The sequence below is a fragment of the Silurus aristotelis genome (assembly GCF_946808225.1).
Source record: "Silurus aristotelis genome assembly, chromosome: 15".
NCBI classification, from domain to species: domain Eukaryota; kingdom Metazoa; phylum Chordata; class Actinopteri; order Siluriformes; family Siluridae; genus Silurus; species Silurus aristotelis.
This window is the reverse complement of record NC_139588.1, coordinates 11,079,674-11,104,659: the sequence shown is the minus strand read 5'-3', so window position 1 is coordinate 11,104,659 and position 24,986 is coordinate 11,079,674. Positions and strand designations below refer to the sequence as shown.

General features: G+C 36.9%; 1 protein-coding gene across 1 annotated transcript; it reads left to right on the top strand.

The window, feature by feature from the left end:
* prkchb (protein kinase C, eta, b) lies at positions 1-24,765 on the top strand. The gene is made up of 14 exons (XM_083561956.1): positions 1-739; positions 6,240-6,303; positions 8,933-9,089; positions 10,149-10,183; positions 10,347-10,426; positions 10,564-10,693; positions 11,538-11,671; positions 11,797-11,931; positions 12,470-12,643; positions 14,998-15,152; positions 19,965-20,103; positions 20,206-20,394; positions 23,954-24,100; positions 24,296-24,765. The coding sequence occupies exons 1-14, from the start codon at positions 395-397 to the stop codon at positions 24,440-24,442; spliced, it is 2,031 nt and encodes a 676-aa protein (XP_083418082.1). The 5' UTR covers positions 1-394; the 3' UTR covers positions 24,443-24,765.
* The last annotated feature ends 221 nt before the right edge of the window (positions 24,766-24,986 follow it).

The window sequence follows — 24,986 nt, the reverse complement described above, 5'->3', positions numbered from 1 at the left end:
TGTGTGTGTGTGTGTGTGTGTGTGTGTGTGTGTGGTTACGCGTTGTTTTCGTGTTTCAGGGAAGATCCTGGCGATAGACAGGAGTGAAGAATTCACAGCAGGAAACACGCAGCAGACGGGGACGTTCTCAGCCTCCCTGACCTTCAAGTCTCGACTTGATTCCCCGCTCTCAAGTAGACCACGTTTGGTTCGTTTCGGAAACTTCATCCTGTATGTGCGTTTTCTTTCCTGAGCGTTTGACAGTCCGGCCATGAGTGTGTTGTGTCGCGCTGTCGGCGTCTGCGCTTTGTGTCTCTCATACTTTCACATTCGACTCCTTCAGAAGGCGAGTGAACACCTGGGAGACCACCGTCGCATTGAAGCACAGCGTTCTGTCCTCTGAGGGCAAAGAAAGATGAGGTTCACGGGCTACATGAGACTGCTCATTAAAGAGGCAGTGGACTTACAGCCCACCACTTTCTCTACGCGACACACTTACCAGAGGAAGACGCAACAACTGGATCCTTACATCGTGATCAAAGTGGACAATTTTAAAGTGGGCCAGACAGCCGTCAGACCCAAGACCAAACATCCCGTCTTCAATGAAGAAATCTGCCCGTATGTATGCGAGGGCAAAGTGCTAGAGCTGGCCGTTTTCCACGATACACCGATTGGATATGATGATTTCGTGGCAAACTGCACCATGCAGCTGGAGAGTCTGCTAACGTCAACCAGCAGCAGACAGACGTTTGAGGGATGGGTATGGAATAAGATCTCATATGTACACACAGCCATTACATACACACAGGCTATACAGAACATGCTCTACTGCATGTACATAGTTTAATTCTGTCTCTAATAAACTATTAGAGGAATTATATATCTGAAATAATGTCTAATGTAATAATGTATGTAAATGTAAAAATAAGTGTAGGTGTAAATCATACACATAGTACCACAACAATGCAACACCTATAACATTATCATCACTGTCATCAATAATAGTAGAAGTAAATTGGTAGAAGTAGTAGTCATGGTAGTAGTGGTGTTGGGCAATTTTTGTTTGTTTGCTTGTTTGTTTCAGTGATCGTAGATTTATATTCCGTAATGTATTTTGTCGGTAAGCATAGTAAAGGAAGTATACTAAACTGGAAATGCATGCCATTGCTTTATGTGGTTTGCCTAGACAATCGTCATTGTTCTGTGTAATACATTGTGTTAAATGTGGCAATGGAAACATATGTTTTTTCATAAACCACATTAATGTCTGCTTTAGAGTTATAGTAAGATGATAAGAATGTGATAAGGATATGAGCAACATGTTTTAATTTAAAATTCCCCTTTAAAGGTTCACTACAAGTGATGACCAAAGAAATGCTCAAAAATCTCGGTCAAGTTTTTTGATCCAGCTTAAGCTGCAATATGGTGCGTTTATCTGTTAATAAATCAAAACATATATTAAGTTTAAACCAGAAACTGTACATTTAGCAAAATATAACCATAGTATTAAATAATAATATTCTTCAGAACTTTATTTACTTGTGACTATGGGCCTTCTAGATCTGGGAACATTTTAAAAGTGCAAAACTGTACTAAACACTTGACATTTTTAAGAGATGTGAGCAATAACACATGTGCAGCGTGTGTGTCGTGTGTGTGCGTGTGTGTGCGTGTGTGTGCATGTTTAGCTAGATATCATCTGGTACATGCTTTGCTTAGTGGTTTTTGCAGTGTCCCAAATAAAATATCTCATGTATTTGTCAAGGCAGCTAATAATACAGCTAGAGGGTAAAATAGCATATAAACTGCTATCAAATGAATCATGATAGTGGGTCATTGAAATGTGTCAATGTTTAAATAATATGTAAATATATTTATTGTGTTTTTTTGCTTGATTAAGTATGCTAATATTTTGGCAGCTCATGTATTGACACGTAAGAGGAATCTAAAAAATAAGTTGCATTTGTCTGGCCATAAGTTGTATCTATACAGTTAACTGCCTTTTGTTTTTTTTAGTCCCCTGTAACTGCTTCCTTTGAAAGGATCTTCACAGCACTCTTCATGCATTAGATAGGCCTTTGCAAAAAACCACAGAGCTGCAACCCATATATGCGTAATGGAAACTCTGCATTTAGCCACAGTGCAACACTAGGCTTGCTTTGGACTGATTTTCTTGTGTTCACAAGTGTATTATATTACTTAATTTGGTAGCACAATTTTAAATTTTTTCCCTTTTATTCCCTTATATTTTTTCCCATTGTGTTACTGCTCTTTTTTTGTATTTTTGCAACGTCATAGGGTACATGTAGTTAGTTTCTCAGTCTAACAGTAACTAACAACTAACTAACAGGAATCAATCAGTTACATTTGACAAAACGAAAATAGATCACTTTATTAACTTATAATGTTTTATTTGCGAGTTTGAATTTAGATTTAGATGCATTTCTTATGTATTTCTTGACGGGGAGTGGTGGCTCCAGCGGTTAAGGCGCTGGGTTGCCGATCGGAGGTTTGGGGTTCAAGCCCCGGTATCGCCAAGCTGCCACTCTTGGGCCCTTAAGCAAGGCCCTTAACCCTCTATGCTCCAGGGGTCCCTTACGAGGGAAATATCAAGGTCCGTGACATGGGGCCGCCTTCCCGTGGGCTCACCACCTGCAGGAGGAACCGTAAGGGACGGTGCTGTGAGAATTGGGCAGCAGTCGAAGGCGGGGGCCTGCTTAGACTGCTGCCCCCGCGACCCGGATTATGGATAAGCGGGAGAAAATGAATGAATGCATTTCTTATGTGGTCAATAGTATCCCTAGGTCTCTCACTTGGCATTATAATAAAGCTAGGGAAAGTTTGTCAGGGTTATCACTGTCAAACTGTCACTTCTATTATTCACATCCATTTCTTGAAAAAAAGAGATGTTGATAAGGTATTAATTTATGTATTAAATGTAGAAATTCTTAATTTTTTCAGTAATGTTTGACCTATTGTATATTGTATATAAGAATTATTTGTAATAATTGGATGCAAATCATTTGCAGTCAATGACTGCCTGATGTCTGGACCATATTTGCATGATAAATTGTGAGTTTCTTCCGTTGAGATACTTTTCCAGGCCTATACTGTAGCTACCACCAGTTCTTTCTGCCTTTAGATTTGTCTTTAGTGAGCATAAAGCATATGCAAGTGGGTTAAGCTCAGATGACTTATTCAGACATTTAGATTTAGATTTACATTTAGATTTACATTTGCGGCATTTACATTTGCGGCCTTATCCAGAGCGACGTACAAAAGTGCTTTGAGTCTCTAGTAATGAACAAATCTACACTGGTACGCCAGATTACAAACTTAATATAAATATAACCCTAGAATTCTACAAACTTGGAAAGTGCTAATTTAAGTGTTTCAGGAAGAGGTAGGTCTTCAGTCGTCGCTTGAAGATAGTCAGGGATTCCACTGTACGGACATCTAGGGGAAGTTCATTTCACCACCTTGGTGCCAGAACAGAGAAGAGCTTTGAAGTGTACTTACCTCTCATTCTGAGAGAAGGTGGTACCAGTCGAGCAGTGCTGGAGGATCTCAGACAGCGTGGTGCAGTGATGAGGTCACTGAGGTAAGATGGCGCTGGTCCATTTTTGGCCTTGTAGGCAAGCATCAGTGTTTTGAATCTGATACGTGCATCTACTGGAAGCCAGTGAAGGGAGCGCAGCAGTGGGGTGGTGTGGGAGAACTTGGGCTGATTGAACACAAGCTGTGCAGCTGCGTTTTGGTTAATTTGCAGTGGACAGATAGCGTTCAGGGGAAGACCTGCCAGCAGAGAGTTGCAGTAGTCGAGTCTTGAAATCACAAGAGACTGAACAAGCACCTGGTCAGCCTGTAGATAAGCACCTGGGCAGCCTTTAGATAAGCTTGGCATTGAGAAGTGTATAGGGTTCTTTCATTGTGCATTTTGGGATATATTTGATTTGATCAGTTTTTTGACAGAATCTGAGTAGAATGTATGGATCTATGCATTACAGAACTCATCCTGCTTCTTTTTTGGCATCCATATTTGCCTGTGCCATAACATTGCCTCCATGTTTGATAGTTGATGCTGTATGCTTTGGATCATGAGTCTGTCATTTTTTTTCTCCATAATTTTCTTTTTTAATCATCCTGGAAAAGGAATTCTTGTTTTGGAATGGGTTTTTTTTCTGGACTTTTTCATATAGGCATATTATAAACTAGTGTCTCTTGTTTGCAGACTTTGACGATGAAACACCTCCTCAAAAGTAGTCTTGATTTGTGTTGGTTTATTTCTTCGCCAAGAAATTAATTCTGTGATCATTCACATTAGATGTTTTATATGGTCTGCCAGGACTTTTGGGTGTCCATGTTTTTAGGAATGTACTTCACCAAATTGTTAATTTCCACACTCCTACTAGATTTAGTTAGTTATGCTTTTGATAGGACTATTTTTTTGGTTTGTTTGTTTTTATCTAATGATCTGTTCCTTCAGTTCTATTGAAATTTCCTTTGAACACATATCAAGAGTTTCCAAGCACCTCTAACAAAAGCAAAATCAGCTGCAGACCTTTTATCTGCTTAATTTGAAATAATGTGGAAACTGGCCCTACTTTGCCATTAAATCAATCAATTGATAAATCAGACCATTTTTTAATTATAAAATTATTATTGTATTTCCTAAATGGTTAATGCAAAAACATTAGTAGACTCGTTGAATTGATGCTGAAGGTATACAATTGTAATAGTGAATTATTTTGTTGTGTTATTTGGCTACTCAGGGATGAGGTGGCAGAAAGTGATGTCAAACTCTCTTATCATCAGTGCTGGTATGCAGCAGAACTAACTCCACTGGATTCCTCTTTTACTCCCTATCTCACAGAACCACATGTTTCTCAATCCTGACCACGCTATAGGTGAAAGAGAGGAAGTAGCAAGATTATTATGATACTGAAAGCATTATGGACTCATTATTTCATGCCCCAATTGATCTTTCCTTTCCATTTAGATAATGACCAACTTAGGACTCAGTTATTTAATGACCTCTACTTTATTAAAATAAATTAAGAATTGACAGGAGGGGAGTCTTGTAAATTAGTAGTATGTTTACTTATATTTTGAATTCTATAAAATATTTTGAAAGGTGTACATTATTATGGCAACTTTATGTACTACTGTTTGGTCAGTGAAAACAAATATATTTTAAGGTCAGCTGTTTTTTCTTCTTTTTGGTCATGTCAGCAAAAACTAAAAGCAAAATCATTATCCAGGTAACCAGTTAGTATGACTAATATACATAATATGCCACTAGTAATTAGAAATGACTTGTAAACACAGCAACTCCTATCCCTGTTTGAAGCTCAGTAGTCTTAAATGTCGTGTTTAAAAATAAGTCGAGGCCACTGGTTTAAAACATTTTCTTAAACCAGAGGCCATGAATTATGTATATAAGTAAAACTTACATCTAAGTGTGAGCATTGTGACGACATTATGACCATTACTGTGAAAGTTAGAATATTTCTCAAATCCTGTTGTCTGATGATGGATTGGTAACAAGCAATTAATAAGTCTGTATTCTGTGTTTTACAATTCTTGAAGGAATGACAAGTTTCAGTGCAGTTAATGAAAATGTACCAAATGTAGTTGAGGAGTGTGTATTAGGAAGGTAACAGCAGAACAGGTTTGACTTGTTTTCACTCTACATTGCTGTATGTGCAGAGTGAAAGTATGCGTGGTATCAAGACAGACAGATACTTTAGCATAAAAGACCAGGCATTGCCACACGTCAAAGCCACAAACATATACTAAACCTGAAGCATTTTTTGCAACTTTTGGTTTGTTTGTTCTTGCATCAGTTTACTTACTGAATTCCGAATGACTGGCCACTTCCTATTTTCAGAAAAGAAATGCCATCTTGTAAAATGCTTCTAGATTATTGTGAGTAAAACCCATGTTATTTAATATGTCTTGAATCCAGAGCTAAACTGGGAAACAATGGGCACACAGAGAGAACACATGCTGGATGAGATGTCAGTCCAACATTGACCTCTATGTTTTTACTTATATTTACATACATATTTGTCAGACATTATCACATTTTATGGAAATAAATGATGTATGTTATAAAAATTTAGATAGTAAAAGTATGTAATAATTAGAAGTCAGTTCTAAGTTCCAAAGAAAGATGTAATATAAAGGATGAGATGGCCTTATCTTCTATATTGTTTACAAATAACATTTTGTTCATTGTTTTGTATCCATTTCTCCAGGTTAACCTGGAACCAGAGGGCAAGGTCTATGTCTCCATGACTCTTACAGGCACCTTCACAGATGGTGAGTATCTGCAGCTACACTGTTTTGATTCAACTTTGTCTGACATGTACACAGTAACATTTTAGTTCCTATAATCCGTGATTTGTTTGTATGTATGTATATATACAGCCTAAATATAGGAAAGCCCATATGTGTCTGTGTGTGTGTGTGTGTGTGTGTGTGTGTGTGTATATATATATATATATATATATATATATATATATATATATATATATATATATATATATATATATACACACACGGGCTTTCCTATATTCAGGCTGGGTTTTCAGTTAATGCGTATAATAAATGCTAACATGTTGGGCTGCCTGTTGGGTTGCCTAATAGCTTTCTCATCCCCAAATGCAATGGGACAAATTTACTTGACTTGTTTCTTTTTTTATAATATTACATTCTAGCTTTGCCAAGAAAACTATATCAAAAAATGATGAATGAATAATATTACATTATATTAGAAGATGTAAATCCGAAAAAAACTTATAATAACTTAATACAAAAAGTTTGATGCATTTCACATGAAAAAGGTTTAATATTTTTTGTACTTTGTTGTTACTGGAAAAAAAATATTTGCTGCTTTTATTTTCCTTAAACTGGTTTAAAGCCAGGATAATAGCATATAATCAAAGTAAAATAAAGATTAGACAATTTTGAAAAGCTTAAATTTGGCTCAAGTGAAATAGTGATCCTCTCACATTAGATGCTGTTATTTCCCTTATACACATTAAAGACAATGTACAGTCTGATAAATGACTTATTATATGAACACACACACACACACACACACACACACACACACACACACACACACACACACACACACACACACACACACACATATATATATATATATATATATATGCGATGTTGCATGGTTTAGAAACAGTGGCATTAAGTAAAAGACAGGCGGTGGAGCTGGAGGTAGCAGAGCTGAAGGTCTTCGTTGGGAGTGACGAGGATGGACAGGATTAAAAATTAGTTTATTAGAGGGACAGCACATGTAGGACATTTTGGAGACAAGGTAAGGGAGGCGAGAGGAGGCGAGGCTGTAGGTAGGTAGGTAGGTAGGTAGGTAGGTAGGTAGGTAGGTAGGTAGGTAGGTAGGTAGGTAGGTAGGTAGGTAGGTAGGTAGGTAGGTAGGTAGGTAGGTAGGTAGGTAGGTAGGTAGGTAGGTAGGTAGGTAGGTAGGTAGGTAGGTAGGTAGGTAGGTAGGTAGATAGATAGATAGATAGATAGATAGATAGAAAACCCAAGTTATAAATGCATCTGGGTTTATTTAAATAGAGGTATCACAGTGAAATCGCTGCATCTTCCTAAAGGTGGTTTATTTAAATATTATGATTTAGATTGCTTAGAAAGCTACATTTGAGTAGATTTAATTCTAAACGTATATCAGTAAAAGTGAAAGATTACACCAATGTTTCATGGGCAAATATTTTTGTAAAAGATTTTATTGGAGTGAGTGCTGTCCCAACAATTTTTTAAGTTAAATTATTCCCTCTATTTGAGACAATCTATATATGCTATCTTTATAATTCTGGTACATGGATTAGTCTTTGCAGATGGTAAACTTATGAAAATCACTATCATTAGTAGTTACAGTACATTCATAAATCAAATACACTCCATATGTGTGAATATACAGCAGATAATTACTAACAATGTGGATGCTTATTAACCAAACGAGTCTCATTAAATCAGTTGTTTTTAATTTTTTCAGTTTTTATTCAATGGTTGTTGAATGCCATGTACTCACATTGAACACATGAAATGAAACAAAATAGTACATTTGTACAATATGATGTATTTTTCACCTGATTTTCATATGTTGTATAGTAGGCGTTGTCCCAGGTCTTAATTCTTTATTTTACTTTTAACAATGGCATATCAATTTCCATTTTTGATAGCTTTCTCACATTATGGCCTGATGTAGCATTCAATAGGATTTGGAAGCTCCGATTGACACTGTAAAAACTTTTAAAGAATATTTAAAGTCTATTTTATTGTATAAAACGTTATTTGTAGTTCAGATATGTTACATTTGACAAACTCTACATAACATATCATATTCGAAATAGATTTAGTATTGTTACACAATGGAAAACCACTGAGCCATGTCTTTCCTTCTGACATGTAACAAACAGACAGGAGGATGCGACTGCAGGTAAAAGAAGTTCATCAATAGTCAATAGTCAATAGTATAGGCAAACATAAATGACATAACGTGGTCCAGAATTATAAACAGAAAACAGGCATAGTTCAGGTGATCAGCAAATAACATGAACGAGACAAAACATGAACATGAACAAGGAAACAAAGCAAGATCACAACCAGGAAAATGAGACACAGAACAGAAGGTTTGATAAAGACAGGCAGCAAAAAAATTTAGCATTACTTTGCAAACACAATGGAAAACACAGGTTGTATATTCTCAGTTATACAGACTTCCTATATCTTCATATATCCACCTATGCCTATATATTAAAAGTCTATGACATTTATTAGCTTACAAGCATTGCTTCCTCTTTTATATCACAACTTCTCCATTCCACCAACTCTTTGTACACTCAGGTCCTTTGGCAATGATATTTGTTTGTTTTAACCTTATGTATATTTTGTACTGGTCAAATAGATGATGCCACTGTTAATGGATGGAGGTCTCATAAGCAGTTAAGCAGGAAACGACAGAGGGCTTTAAAGAGGAAGGTGCATCAAGTCAATGGACACAAGTTCATGGCCACTTTCCTGAAGCAGCCTACATTCTGCTGCCACTGCAAAAATTTTATATGGTGATGTTATCACACACACACACACACACACACACACACACACACACACACACACACACACACACACACACACACACACACACACACACACACACACACACACACACACACACACACAATCATAGATACATAAGTGTCATAGATAAATAAATGTGTTGTGAATTAGTTGAATAGATGAATGATGTCACAGAGGTCAGAATTTTGGGGATGTTTTAATTTAAAACAATGGTAGATATCATAACCCATCAGGTCAAAATCTGTGTATGTATGTATGTATGCATGTATGTACGTATGTATCTATGGTCACTTGACTTAGATGGGTTAATTTCTAGCTAAATAAGTAGGTCAATAGTTAAAGTGCATGTAAACAGTGACTGTTTATCATGTCCAATAAAACTCTAGTGTTTCAGAACCTTTTCTTAACCATTTTATCTCGTCCACTAGCCTGGACATTTAAGACAAGGCAGGTTGGAATGATGGATTCATGCTGGTCACACCAAATTCAAATTTTACAATCTGTGTACCTCAGAATAAAATAGAGATTCATCAGACCAGGCAATGTTTTCTAGTCTTTAACGGTCCAGTTTTGGTCAGGTTGTGCCAAATGTTACCTCGGTACATTGATATTTGTGACAGAATTGGTCCAATTCAGCAGTTCATTTTGGCCAATTTCGCTTGAAATGAGTACTGCCCAAAGCAAAGATTTTTTTCACTGCACCTCTGTTAAATGATTGGCTGAATAATTGCATAAATAATATGGGTATACAGGTGTTCCTAATGAACAAATCAGGAAGGTTAGTTTGGTTTTTGGTTGGGAAATTCAGCATTCAATGCAAATTATCAAAAGCAAGAACAGTTAATATGCTTTAAAAAAAAACTGCATTAATTATGACAGTGACAATAGAAAACCTTGGACCCTTACCTTCTTTATTATCTGTCTTTGACTGGTTAAGTCAAACTTCACCAAGGAAAAACTCCATAAAGATAGACAGTGGCTTAAATGCGTGGCCTCGGTTTAACTTCGCAAATCCTGAATGTTTATCTACTATCTCTCTACAGGGGCGTTTTTGGCAAGCAGGGCTACCAGTGTCAAGGTAAACCTCTTTAGAATTGCTCAGATTGTTAAAATACCTTACATGCTCACCAGCTTTTATTGCAAAAAAAAAAAAATAATCTGTAAAATTGGAATAGAGCACATCCAGGAGCAAGGATTGCAAAAGTTCTAACCCAAATACACTTTTTTCCCCAATATGTCAGTATGCACCTGTGTGATCCACAAGAAATGCCACCATCTGGTTGTTAGTGAGTGTCCGAAGATGAAAAAAATAGCAAGTGAGGTATGATTCCATTTTTCCCTGTAATTAACTAAAATTTTCTGCCCAACCCATGAGAATATTTTATAGGGGGGGCAAGAGGGAAGGAATTTGTGAATCATTGACAATACCCAATCATTATAATCTTTTCTTTCTCATAGGGTCCCAGTCAAGGCTTTGGCATCAACATACCTCATCGATTTCATGTACGCAACTATAAAGTGCCCACTTACTGTAACCACTGTGGATCACTCCTGTATGGTCTGGTGAAACAGGGTCTTCAATGCAAAGGTAACGCAAATGCAATGCATGTCCACATTAAAAAAATTTAGTTGAATGGTAACTTTATAGGGTCTTCATAACACATTTATAAGCACTGTGAAATTTATATAAATAGGTGCAACATTTATGAAAGGTTCATATAAAAACAAAGATAAGTTTATGTGACATATTAACTTTATTCATATTCATATTTACTCATACGTTACTTACGTTACATACGTTATTTTATCTTCCTTTTCTTGAAAAGTGTCACAGGTCATATGTCAGTAACAACTCATTTATCACATTGGATGGTAATAAGGCAGGGATACACCCAATGAGAAGTCAGTCTATCATGCATATACACATTTAAATTCGCACAAAGCGGCAATATTTATTAGCCAGTCCACCTATTGGTATGTTTTAGAGAGGTTGGATTAAAGTAAAATCCCAGTGAGAGTGGTACCTCATTAATTATGATACTAGACTTGATATAAAACCAATGTGATGATTTCATAAAGTTTCCTTTAACCCTTACCTGCTTAGCTGTATAAAGGAGATAAATGTAAGTTATTCTGGATATGGGCATCTTGCATATGCCATATAAATATTTCAAATCAGGGACCGTGAAACAATGAGGTGTTAACATTGCTTGCTGGCCCCCTCTGAACCAACCCAGCCTATCCAGTATTATTTCCTGAATGTGAATGGTCTATGAATGTAAAAATATTATGAAGGCTAATTGTAAGAACCATTCAGAAACTAACATTCTTTTATGTTTATTTCTTACTTGCCTCTTGCCTTCCTATATCTGATTTCACATATGCTTCTGAAAGTAGTGTGTGCAAATAAAGCATTTTTTATTTATGGTCAGGTTGTAAGATGAATGTGCATATTCGTTGTGAAGACAATGTTGCTCCCAATTGTGGGGTGAACAGTGCAGAGCTGGCAAGCAAGTTGGCAGAGATTGGCTTGGAAGCAGGCAGACTCAGCAAGCGCCAATCCCAGGTAGAAAATCAGATGTATTATGAAACATGCAACTGTTAGACCATGAAACCAACTAAAGTAAGTACATGTGTGTCTATTGACCTTTTTTAAATCTTTTTTTTTTTTTTTTTTTTTTTTTTCAATAGATAAGCATTTCCACAGTAAAGCCTACAAGTATTAAAAGTCTAGGACAACCTGAGGAGGCTAAGGAGGAGGTTATGAGGGTAGGGATTGAGGATTTTACATTCCTACAGGTCCTGGGAAAAGGCAGCTTTGGCAAGGTGAGTCTCACTAACCTTACAATACAATATAAATATATAGTAATATGCTTTACTTATTATACTTAGAATTATTCTATACTTAAAATACAGTAGCTTGATTTTGTTTCTAATAACACGATGATTGATTATTTATTTTTTATATATTGGCCTTGTTGAACAATATCTATATAACTCATCTACATATTTCTGATCTAGATTTATTTTCAATCTCAAAATGTTTGAGTTTTCTCTATTTATAATATACCATAAGCACTGTTGGCTGGGGTTTTTTAAAAACAGGAAGCAAAGATGTCTATTATTGAAGTACATGACTCAAGTGTTCTATTTTTATTTAAGAATATCACAAGCTCATAAAAATTGTGTTGTTTGCTATAAACAACTAAGAAAAAAAATTTTTTTTATGCAAAACCATCCGATCCTCGTTTAAGGTTACCACCAAATAAACTATGCTTTCAGTCAGGATAGAAAACACCTATTGTTAATCTATGTTTCTGTTAAAATTCAGTATATGTGAATTTGTGTGTGCACACATGTACAGGTGATGTTGGCTCGCTTGAATGGTGATGAACAAGTGTATGCTGTGAAGGTTCTGAAGAAAGATATCATTCTCCAAGATGATGATGTGGAGTCCACCATGATTGAGAAGCGGGTTTTGGCTCTGGCCCACCATCACCCATACCTTACACACCTCTACTGCTGTTTTCAGACTGCTGTGAGTGCCTGAAAAGAGTGTCAAACTCAGGTCCTACAGTAAATCATCCGTCTCCACACCCCCCTGTCCTCTACATCTGCCTCTGTCACACAAACTACATGCATGTCTTCCTTCACCACATCCATAAACCTCCTCCTTGGTCTTCCTCTTTTTCTCCTTCTTGGTAGCTCTATCCTCAGCATTCTCCTACCGATATACCCCATGTCCCTTCTCTACACTTCTGCACAAATGCACTAAATTCACTGAAGAATTAGCTAAATTATACTAAACTCATGCTGCTGGATTGCTATGATCCTCATTCACATGAGGATTTAAAAAAAAAAATTATATTATAGTTATTTCAAATTTTTTCCTTTTACTTCTTTCTTCTAATAGATAAATGAAATTGGATGTAAATTTAAAAGTTTAACACAGCTCATCTCAATTCCTTAATGTTTCTGGCTACATAATAAGCTATCTAGGAGAGATGTGACTCACCCTGAGCATTACCTTGAAGCACTTTAACACAACAGGCAGTTGTTAGTAAATATCAAAGTGTCAACTTAGATTTGCTACAGAGCTCTCACACTCTAAAACAAGAAAAGATTTACCTAGTCTATATAACTTGGCTAGCTAACAGTTTCCGTCACATTTTTCCACCCGCTGGTTATTGGGGTTTGGTTGACATAATGTGCAGATCATTAAAACTGAAGAAATACACCTGATCATTGGGTTTATTTATGCACATATTTTTACTCTGTCAGATAACTAAGCATTTAGCACTACCAGTGTAATAAATATTTATGGAAATGTGAATGTATTTATTTTTTTTTTATTAGAGTTTTTAGCTTGTATGCATTGTTTGATCTATCACACCTGAAACACCTGAAACACACCTGAAACACGTTAATTTTGACCAAAGGTGGCAAAGGTACACACATCCTTCGCTTAAGTAGAAGTACAGATACTCATGTTTTAACTCTTTTTACTCTAGTAAAAGTTGAAGTACTTACTATACTTTTTTACTTAAGTTACAGTAAAAACGTTTGGGCTCTGAAATGTACTTAAGTAAAAAGTAGATATTGCTACTACCTGTTTTAGTGTCACGCTGGTAACTGGACCTCACTTCTTATTAATATTAGGGCTGTCAATCGATTAAAATATTTCATCGTGATTAATCGCATTATTTTTACAAGTCAACTCACAATTAATCATACTTAAGGGCAAGTTAATACTTTTCAAGTTTTTTTATACTTTAATCAACAAGTTCATGGACTAATATGGATGCTTTATTCAAATGTATGTTTATCATTAGTGAAACCATACTCAACATAAATCATTAGGACAAAAATTATTGTAAATGTTTTAAATGTTTATTTTGTGGTGTTTTAAATGACATAAATCATCATGACAGCAAACGAAACCTCTGCTATGTTTCCACACGGACGGTTAATAAAGTGATACCGGAGAAACTACCTTTTCTAACTTTCATACGTATTACATAATCAGAGAATGTAAATTGGTTTGTTAAAAACTAGACCTTTCGAGCCTTTTATTCGAGCCTTTTATGATAAAAAAACATAAAAATCACAAAACGTGCCGGCGCGTTTGCCGACCCGAGATGGTAAATTGTTTGCATTATGGTAGATTTTGGTGCTGATTTGGTAGTTGGTGGATCAGTAAGTAAATGTTTACTGATTGAAAAAAAAAATCGGTGGAGTTTATTTATTTATTTTCATATCTGAGTAAAGAAAGGGCGTCGTGATTGAACGTGTGTTGCATTGGTTTTAATTTAGTTTTTTTATATTTATTTATTTATATCTTTAAAAAAAATAGTCCAACAGAAATGACCGCTGCATTAATTAATTAATTGGGTTAAAGTAAAAAAAAAAAAAAAAAAAAAAAAGAAACTGGAGTATCCCTGTGAGTTCAGGTAGTTCCTTTCCGATCCTTTGATAGCAGTCATTTATTTATTTATTTATTTATTTATTTATTTATTTATTTATTTGAACAACCATATTCAATCAGTAGATGGCAGCACGTGATACATTTTCAGTGCGAGCTTGAAAAAAAAAAAATCTGTCTTCCCGTTAAACACGTGACTCTCTCTGCATACCAGAACTGGCCTACACAAGCCTGTTTTAGCCTGTGCTACTACTCAGGAAGTTCAAGTTCTCAGGCACTGACATAATGACCTGTAATGATTTCTACTGCTTCTTAGCATCTAAATGTCAACCCACACTAAAGCAGGTTATTTACCGCATAAAATAAAGACCAACTACTTAAAGATGAATATGGTATTTGTGCTGCATTTTTATTTTAAACAATAATATTCAACAGTTCATTACATTAGTTGATGTCTGTGTTTTTGCTAGGACCGTTTGTTCTTCGTCATGGAGTTTGTAAATGGTGGTGACCTCATGTTTCACATCCAGAAGTCTCGACGGTTCGATGAAGCCCGAGCACAGTTCTACGCTGCTGAAATAACCTCAGCTCTTATGTTCCTTCACTCCAAAGGCATCATATACAGGTAAAGTACTGCTTCTCAATTATTTATATACTACTATTTGTTTTCAGGTTTGTTCACTCTGTGTGTTTGAATGCTTGGACATAGAGCTTATGATATGTAAATCTTCAAAGTGTCACCCAATGTTTTTGGATTTTTATTAGCTTGATGTCATTCATGAGTGTCTGCAAAAGCAAACTTGCTCTTCACTAACTGTACGTCACAAGTTACTCATTTACAGAAGAGGCTGTTTCACCTGCCGTACTTGTTTGTTTAAGAGTGCGTATGTTTGTACCTGTCTGTGCTGAATTTTACTGGATTGACACACCCCAGCTGATGTTTATGCCCATAGTTGGGTAAACTACAAACTCATCTCACCTTTCCCCTGCTTTTCCCTGCATGATCTATTAGCTCCTATTGGTTCAAGGAAGAAATCCACAACAACCCAAGCCCAGTCAAACGACAGGCCATTGTCTCCTGCTTATTGCACATCTCTAATGGGAGCTTTCATTGGAATGTTTTTGTAAACCTCATTATCATCCAGTCCGTTGCACACTCGTTCCTAGGGCAATTTAGAACAGCCGATATAACTTGTATGTTTTTAGGAGTTGGTAGAAAACCAGAGACCCCACAGGAAACAACCATGCAAACTAAACACATGATCACACCAGGAAGTCAGCAGCTGTGACAAGTGAGCGAGTAAACACCTGCTAATGAAGAATTCTAAGTGGCATTTTTCATTTCCTTCTAAAATCTTTAAAACATGTTGAGGCTCTGTACTGTTCTTTCTATCAATTTCTTTTAACATTTACAGGTATCCTAAGCTAACTTTGGTGTTATAGAAAGTTCTATTTGTTAGTAGTTCAACTAGTAGACTTTATCTTTCTGGAAGTGACAGGATGGTAATAAATTATTAAAAACATTTGCTGATGCAAAAATGATCTGTGACTGCATCAGCAAATTTGTATTCTTCCACGTGGTTAGTTGTGTCACTTAGGAATGCTTGGTTAGGTTATCTGTAGGACAGGATTGTTTATTGCTCTGCCTTTGTCAACCACCACACTTTAAATAAAAACGAAGTATAAACTTACGGGAAATTATTGAGATGGGTAAATATTGACGGAGCATTTTTGCATGGCGGAGATGATTAGTAATGGGTGAGAAATATTAGCCCCTCCATAGGAACAGGTTTAATGTGACATTAATATGAGGAATTATTAATGCTTTTAAACTCCTTTTTCATTTCAGTGTTCAATACAAGTTGCTTGCCTTAGTTTATGCTGTGTGGTCATCGGACAGAGTGCTCACTGACCCACTTAGCTTCCATAGATTAACAATATATAAAGATTAGATTTTAATATAAAAATCAATTAGATTTAAATAGGAAATGCACCGATTTCATTATTTAACTAGTTTAAATAGGCAAATCATTAATGGAACTATATGAATTATATATAATTTTAAATACCTTCATATAACATAATTCCGAGCACATGTTTTTATTAGCTGTTGGTTAGTCATACAATTATTTCAGCTTTGATTTATAGTGTTAGTTAGTAAGGCACTATAGTGTTTATAGATTTGATTTTGTGCTTTTTTTTTGTTTTAATCATTTTGCATAACCATCCTCATGTAAGATGTAGATAACATGTTTCTCATCATGCATCACTGAATGTACAAGAAACAGCGATGCAGCCCCTCGTTGTTATGCTGTGCAACTAGGTTGAGCTTGTCTGTGGTCTGGTTTTTGTTTTTGTTTTTTTTTATTTCTATGCACATACTGTATGCATATCTCATCTGTCTACAGTTAATCCAGTAGTGCTGTAGAGCATGTAGGTGTTGTTGTAGTTTGTGGTTTAGTCTACGTCAGCCTGCTATGAACTCTACTCATGTTCGGGCTTGTTTTTTTTGTTTTTTTAAGATAGACACACGATTACGAAGAAGTGCATAGGAAACATGTAGATTGTTAGTTGACACTTTACAATTGGTTTACCAGTCTTATTTGATCCTGGTGGATAGCTGGTTTTTTTTCCTATTAATTTGTATGGTTTCCTAAGTGGTGATTGGCTGAGCGTAAAATGAGGCCAGGTGATGATCAGGCTTGTGTTTGTTCTAAATGTCATGTAAGGTTTTCACTTATAAACTACACCCATCTATTTCTTGTTTCCATGGTCACTTATTTTAAGTGTTGGTTAATCTCAGTTTATGCATCATACTGTTTTATTTAAATAGATTTATGAAATCTTTTGTTCAGTAAAATATTCAGTGGTGCCTTTGTGTTTTTCTGTTTCTTGCTAAGTGGAATGGTTCACCTTAGGACACTCATTCCTGTAAGTATTCCATCAGTCCTTCAGCCACAGGATCCTACATACATTTCCTCTGCTCTGACACAGAGAATGGAGTGCATGCCTGTATTCGACACACAGCGCACCAAAAGGAAATGAGTCACTTCACAGAGCCATTGCATCATAATCCTGTGCATGAATTCAGTGTTTGTCTAATGAAATGTGGGAATTTTTGCCATCAAAAATCCTTTGTTTTGGCATCAGTGGGGTTTTTAAGATGAATAGTCATTACTGATATGCATGTTAAATATGACTGTCTGTTTCACCATTCAGTCTTGTGGGCAAATGATCCTGGATTAGGAGTGTACACACTTTAATCCAGTGTTAATCTGTCTTTAATCTAATCTCAGGAAGAGTTGGACTAGAAGTTCTCCTGTGGCCTGCTTTGCCCACAGCTTGCTATCTGTGTCCTCTCTTCTCCTAGCCCAGTTCTTAAAAAAGAATGCACTTAATGAAGTATTGAAATCTTTTTTTAATGTTTCTAATGGTGCTTGGATAATCTTTGAATAAGCATTAATATTTTGCATATATCCTTCCCTTAAATCACTGTAACTCAATTTCACTGGGATAAGTCTACGACTGGCAAAGTTCAAGAGGTGAAATTGAAGAGATTTCTATCAGTACACTTTTATATTAGATGGCTAAATAGCTAAAAAAAATAACTGGAAAAAAAAGATCTGATGTGTCTGATGCAAACCTTCCCTGTCTCTCTCCCTCTAGTTTGTGGTTAATGCTTGAAATAGTTACTGCACTGCACCGTACACCCCAGTGCCAGCAGTTCACCATTGTAGACGTGAGAAACTACATGATTTTGGCGTGCCTGCAATTTGCAGCTTTCCACAACTTTTTTTCTCGTCTACAGAGCTGGCTGTCTTCTAAGCCTGGCTTTAGACATCTTCAGTCACTAAACCTGTCTGGGGTATCAGTGAAGTTCAGTGGCCGGCCGTGCATTTGGTACCTGGGCCTCCTGTGGGGACTTACCCGACTTAATTCTCCTCTTAATACCACCACTATAACGTCGCTATTATAGAAACCATCAATACTATATGAAAATGCAATATAACAACGCGTTGCTTTACAGAGAGAGAAGCATTTCACATACGGAGAGTGAATACCATTTTCAGAATCAGAATCAATATTTGTCTAATAACATGACAAAAACATAAAAGATTTAAATAAAATACAACCTACTCACCAAAGATGTGTAATCATAATTTGCACCGCTCTTCAGAGGCTGTAATCCAGTGGTCTGAAATCACTTTCTCTTCCTCCGTCATTCGTTGTGGGCGAAAAAACTTGTATTAGTGTGTGCAGAGCACTACAGATGTGTTTTTCTACACCAAACAATCAGAGGATGGAAAAATGCTAAGGCTAATCTGGGCCAGCTGGGCTAGCTGGCCCTGTGAGGCAAATTTGAAATCTGATTGGTTAAAGAAACAGACCCATTGCTAATATAGTCTAAGTTACATCGGCCAGCACTACTGATTCTGAAGGCCCTGGGCAGATTATACTGACATGGGAGCACATAGAGGCTGAAATCTAATTGGACAAAAAATCTAACATACACATACTGGAAGCAGTGTAGCCAAAAGAAACACTAGGAAATGTTGGGAATAAATTATTACAATACAAAAATTAATTTATGTTGTAAATGTAGGTCAGTGCTTCTGATAGTGTTTAGGCCAGCAGAGAAGGCTTTTATCCTTATTCTGGGTTGTAACAGTATGTAATTACAACTGCCATCTTTTTGTGCCAAATTATTGCCGTTGGGATTCAGAATATCCGTGGCCCTATTTCTTTGTTCGGAATCCAAGCAGTTGTTCTGCCACATGATCAACATTTTGTGTTAATGTGCCCCACCTGTAAGCACACCCATATCTGCTTCCTATCTTCTCTGTTTTGTGGAAATGTTTAAAATGTGTGTAGACCTAAGACAGATAACTGACAGACAGGAAACGAGCCCCATGTGATGCATCGCTATTGCATTATAACACTAACAGTCCATCTGGTTTACAGTACATTACAGCACAGTGAAATACTTTTCACATTTCAGAGCACAGGGTCAGCCATTATATAGCATCCCTGCGGCAGAGAGGCATCTTAAGCACTCATTGCTTTGGGGCCGAAAAGCAGCATGTCTTTTCACATCACTTGACAGTGTTATAGTTCACTGTAAAACATCATTACACCTATTTTACAATTTTATGCAGATTATCTCATTTGTACAACTTAGCAGTTGAGCATCCATTTGAATACTGAAAAATAAAGTCAGCAATGTACGTGGGTCTGATTATTTATACATTTATACAGTATGTACATATGGGAATGTATGTATATATGTGAATTTTGAATATAGGCTTTTAGATTTGTATAATTTTTTTTGTATCTTTGTGCCGTTTTCGATGTCCTTGTTTGTATTGTATAGTAAAGCTAATTTGTATTGTAACTAATTGTAAAATTCATTACTAATAAATTTTATATATTGGTATAGAGACCTGAAATTGGACAACATACTACTCGACAAAGATGGCCACTGTAAACTGGCAGATTTTGGAATGTGCAAGGAAGGGATTACTGATGGAGTCCTGACTGCCACATTCTGTGGGACACCAGACTACATTGCACCTGAAGTAAATATTTTTGAAGAGTAAAAATAATCTAATGTCTGTTTTATGTGTAAGATACACATAGTTTGATGTGTCTGCCACATCTGGCGTGATTTCTTCTCTTAGATCATTCTAGAGGAACCATATGGCGTGTCTGTGGACTGGTGGGCTATGGGTGTCCTTCTGTTTGAGATGCTCTGTGGACATGCACCATTCGAAGCAGAGACGGAGGATGAATTGTTTGAGTGTATCCTCAGGGATGAAGTGATCTATTCATCGTGGCTTAGCAATGAGGCAGAGGACATCCTTCGAGGGGTAAGCTAAACCTTTACCTTAAAGATAGAGTTAGTAAGTTTAAGATTAGGTCAGTGCCTTTACAGTAATGTTTGGCAAAGTTGTCTGTAAATGAGGGGGAAAATAATTAAAAATAGACGTCCAGTCTTTCAAGAAAAGTTCAAGTGTTGCTACAGGCCTGAAAACCTGTACTGGGGTGTGGAGGTGTGAAGTCATCTCTCAAAACAACAATTTCTTTATATTTTGACCCGTGCATCACTTGTCAATCTACATGAGTCATTCAGTTGTATGTATTGCTTAAGTAAAAGCTGATTTCCAGTTACCCATGCTGACTCTTTTGTTTGAAAAACAAACAACACAAGTCACAAATCTTTTTTTCTTTTACAATAGCAAGATATGCTCTGTAAAAATGATTTCCTTCTCCACTTCACTTTTAGACCTGTTTATTCTCTTCCCTCACCCCCAACCAGCCCAAGCATTCAATTACAAATTTGTCCTATGTAGTGGTAGTGCTATTTATAATGCTATGTTCCACTACATTCTATTCTACAATCTTTTATTTTTAATAAGAGCATGTTGTAAAATTGTTTGGATATAAACATGGTAACTTTTAGTGTCAAGATTTTATAGACGAGATTAAGCATGAGGAAACTCTGACCTTTTCCACAAATCAGTTAATATGGTCAATATCATACATTGAATTCAATTTAAATAAATAAAAGATAGTACAGAATCCATCATATTAAATATTCACAATATTGAAAATCTACTTTGTCTTAAAACATTCTTTATTTCCAGTTTAAAATATGGTCTCAGACTGTATACAGTGAGGAAAATAAGTATTTGAACACCCTGCTATTTTGCAAGTTCTCCCACTTAGAAATCATGGAGGGGTCTGAAATTGTCATCGTAGGTGCATGTCCACTGTGAGAGACATCATCTAAAAAAAAAATCCAGAAATCACAATGTATGATTTTTAAACTATTTATTTGTATGATACAGCTGCAAATAAGTATTTGAACACCTGTCTATCAGCTAGAATTCTGATCCTCAAAGACCTGTTAGTCTGCCTTTAAAATGTCCACCTACACTACATTTATTATCCTAAATTAGATGCACCTGTTTGAGGTCGTTAGCTGCATAAAGACACCTGTCCACCCCATACAATCAGTAAGAATCCAACTACTAACATGGCCAAGACCAAAGAGCTGTCCAAAGACACTAGAGACAAAATTGTACACCTCCACAAGGCTGGAAAGGGCTACGGGGAAATTGCCAAGCAGCTTGGTGAAAAAAGGTCCACTGTTGGAGCAATCATTAGAAAATGGAAGAAGCTAAACATGACTGTCAGTCTCCCTCGGACTGGGGCTCCATGCAAGATCTCACCTCGTGGGGTCTCAATGATCCTAAGGAAGGTGAGAAATCAGACCAGAACTACACGGTAGGAGCTGGTCAATGACCTGAAAAGAGCTGGGACCACCGTTTCCAAGGTTACTGTTGGTAATACACTAAGACGTCATGGTTTGAAATCATGCATGGCACGGAAGGTTCCCCTGCTTAAACCAGCACATGTCCAGGCACGTCTTAAGTTTGCCAATGACCATTTGGATGATCCAGAGGAGTCATGGGAGAAAGTCATGTGGTTAGATGAGACCAAAATAGAACTTTTGGGTCATAATTCCACTAAACGTGTTTGGAGGAAGAAGAATGATGAGTACCATCCCAAGAACACCATCCCTACTGTGAAGCATGGGAGTGGTAGCATCATGCTTTGGGGGTGTTTTTCTGCACGTGGGACAGGGCGACTGCACTGTATTAAGGAGAGGATGACCGGGGCCATGTATTGCGAGATTTTGCGGAACAACCTCCTTCCCTCAGTTAGAGCATTGAAGATGGGTCGAGGCTTTGTCTTCTAACATGACAATGATATGAAGCTTCACAGCCAGGATAACCAAGGAGTGGCTCTGTAAGAAGCATATCAAGGTTCTGGCGTGGCCTAGCCAGTCTCCAGACCTAAACCTAATAGAGAATCTTTGGAGGGAGCTCAAACTCTGTGTTTCTCAGCGACAGGCCAGAAACCTGACTGATCTAGAGAAGATCTGTGTGGAGGAGTGGGCCAAAATCCCTCCTGCAGTGTGTGCAAACCTGGTGAAAAACTACAGGAAACGTTTGACCTCTGTAATTGCAAACAAAGGCTATTGTACCAAATATTAACATTGACTTTCTCAGGTGTTTAAATACTTATTTGCAGCTGTATCATACAAATAAATAGTTAAAAAATCATACATTGTGATTTCTGGATTTTTTTTTTTAGATTATGTCTCTCACAGTGAACATGCACCTACGATGACAATTTCAGACCCCTCCATGATTTCTAAGTGGAAGAACTTGCAAAATAGCAGGGTGTTCAAATACTTATTTTCCTCACTGTATATCTTTCTACAGTTCAGAGGCCATTAACCAGCAGAAGATTTACATAACCTTTTACATTAACCCAACATCATGAGGTTGTAAATATTAGCACCAATCCTGCACCATGAAGCCTGGCATCTGCTAGACTATGAATAGAGAGAATAAATGATTTACCTCATTATCTTGGTATGACCCAAACCTCTACTTGCAATTCCATTATCCTGTCTAAAGCCTTTGGCAGGATTCGCCGCCCTTACTGGATGGACAAGTAGAGACAAAGTCAAAGACATTCCAGATCAATTTTTGTTTTAACAGATCTATGCTATACCATGATTTCGAGTCAGTAATTGTGGGGACAGTGTATATGGGGAAAATGCAGCACATTGTAGTGAAGAGATTTGTTTTAAACTAGTTAATAGATTAATTGCTAGGAGATTGTGAGGGTTTGATCTGGATCATATTAAGACTGTTGGTCAGGGCAAGTTTCATTTATGGTTATTTAATCCCGTTCCACTTCAGTAAGGGTTAAAAGGCTGTGCCTGCATGGATCATCCCCTGCAGCCTGTGACTCTAGCTCTGTGGAGAGAAGATTAGAGGGACACACACTGAGGTTTATTGCACCCAGTGCTATACAGTTTCCTTTGGCATGCTGTTTCCTTTTATATTCCTTTGCAGTTTTTTTGCTTGCCAGGATTTGTATTTATTGCTACTCACTGTCTGAATTTGGATCCTTTCAGGTATAAAGAGAAAATAGAGCATAAATTATGGCTTAGAACACATATAATAATGTAATTACCTGTTTCTGCAGTTAAGTGCTATAGTAGATAGAAACACAAGTCATCCCAGCAACACAGTAAACAGTGATTTTCCCCGGTAGTGCATTCGCTTTGATTCGGCTTCATCCCTAATCCCATGTGGACGAGGTTCCTCGTTGATTTAGAGCTCTGGAGGAGAAAAATCTTTAGTTTCCATCTGTGCATAATAAAGTTTTACACTTTCTGGGTCAGCACAAAGGGTAAGAGTTTGACTTTTGCTGACCTGTAGTAAATAGTTTACCCCTTTGGTCTTTCACATCACTATTCAAAAGACCAAATATCCAAATATGAACTGGATTCAGACTGGATTGCAGAATTCAGCAGTGAGCACATACTCTTTTGATTTTCTCCAGTTCTTGACGAGAGACGCTTCATGTCGGCTGGGCTGTGCAGAGAGGGATGGAGGGGAGAAGGCCATTACTTCTCACCCCTTCTTCAGAGACTTGGACTGGGAGAAGCTGAAGAAGCGTGAGTTGGATTCACCCTTCAAACCTCGAATAGTAAGCCAAGCCACCCAACACCATGACACCATCTTGCTTTCAGCACCAGCATTAGGATTTTCATTTAGACTTGTGCTAGGCCATAACTTCTTTAAACCTAAATGCCATGACTGATATGTTGAATGCAGCTGTCTAATATGAAATAGTTTACTGCTTTATTTATAACCACTGCCCTTTTTGCAATGTACTGTGCAGAAATCCTCAGAGGACGTGAACAATTTTGATCCCGACTTCACCCAGGAAGAGCCCACACTCACCCCTATAGAAGAGGCACTAATCCCACTGAATCAAGATGACTTTAAAGACTTCACATACACAGCTGAAGAGCAACCGCATACTTAAAACACAAATATGTCTGTAGTGCTTATTTATACTTAGGGTCATACATGAACAAATTTTAAACATGCCAAAACATTTTTAGTCCTACAAACAATGAAAGTGTTTATTGGAATACGACAGAAGGAATTTGTGCACTGTTTGATTCACTGCTGTCCAAACGCCCGGGAAAATGTAGACCTTATTTTATTTTTAACCCCAACTCTGTCCTGGAATCCTCCTGGAGTACCCATTTTAGTGCTGTGATTCAAAACCTTGGTTGTTTTAGATCCAGAATGTTGTGTTTTCCCTGCTTAATCAAACACATGATTAAATCTGTTCATTATAAATCCTATAATCAACGAGTAATTTTTTGTTATGTTTTAGAAAAACACAAATAGTATTTAATGTGACTTTCCCATGAGAAGACTTAAGTGTGACAAGCCTGACTCATCCCTCAGAGGACTCGCTAAAGAGTCTATTGTCCTCATGTGTTTTATAGAAGAGAAAACATGTAATTAATCCAGAACTGTTGCTTGGAAACCGACTAAGCACAAATACTTTCAATCCA

Coding starts and splice junctions, on each gene's coding strand:
- prkchb (XM_083561956.1), top strand. CDS start 395: ATGAGGTTCACGGGCTACATGAGACTGCTCATTAAAGAGGCAGTGGAC. Junction 10,184..10,346: donor GCAGGGCTACCAGTGTCAAG/GTAAACCTCTTT, acceptor CCAATATGTCAG/TATGCACCTGTGTGATCCAC. Junction 11,672..11,796: donor TCAGCAAGCGCCAATCCCAG/GTAGAAAATCAG, acceptor TTTTTTCAATAG/ATAAGCATTTCCACAGTAAA.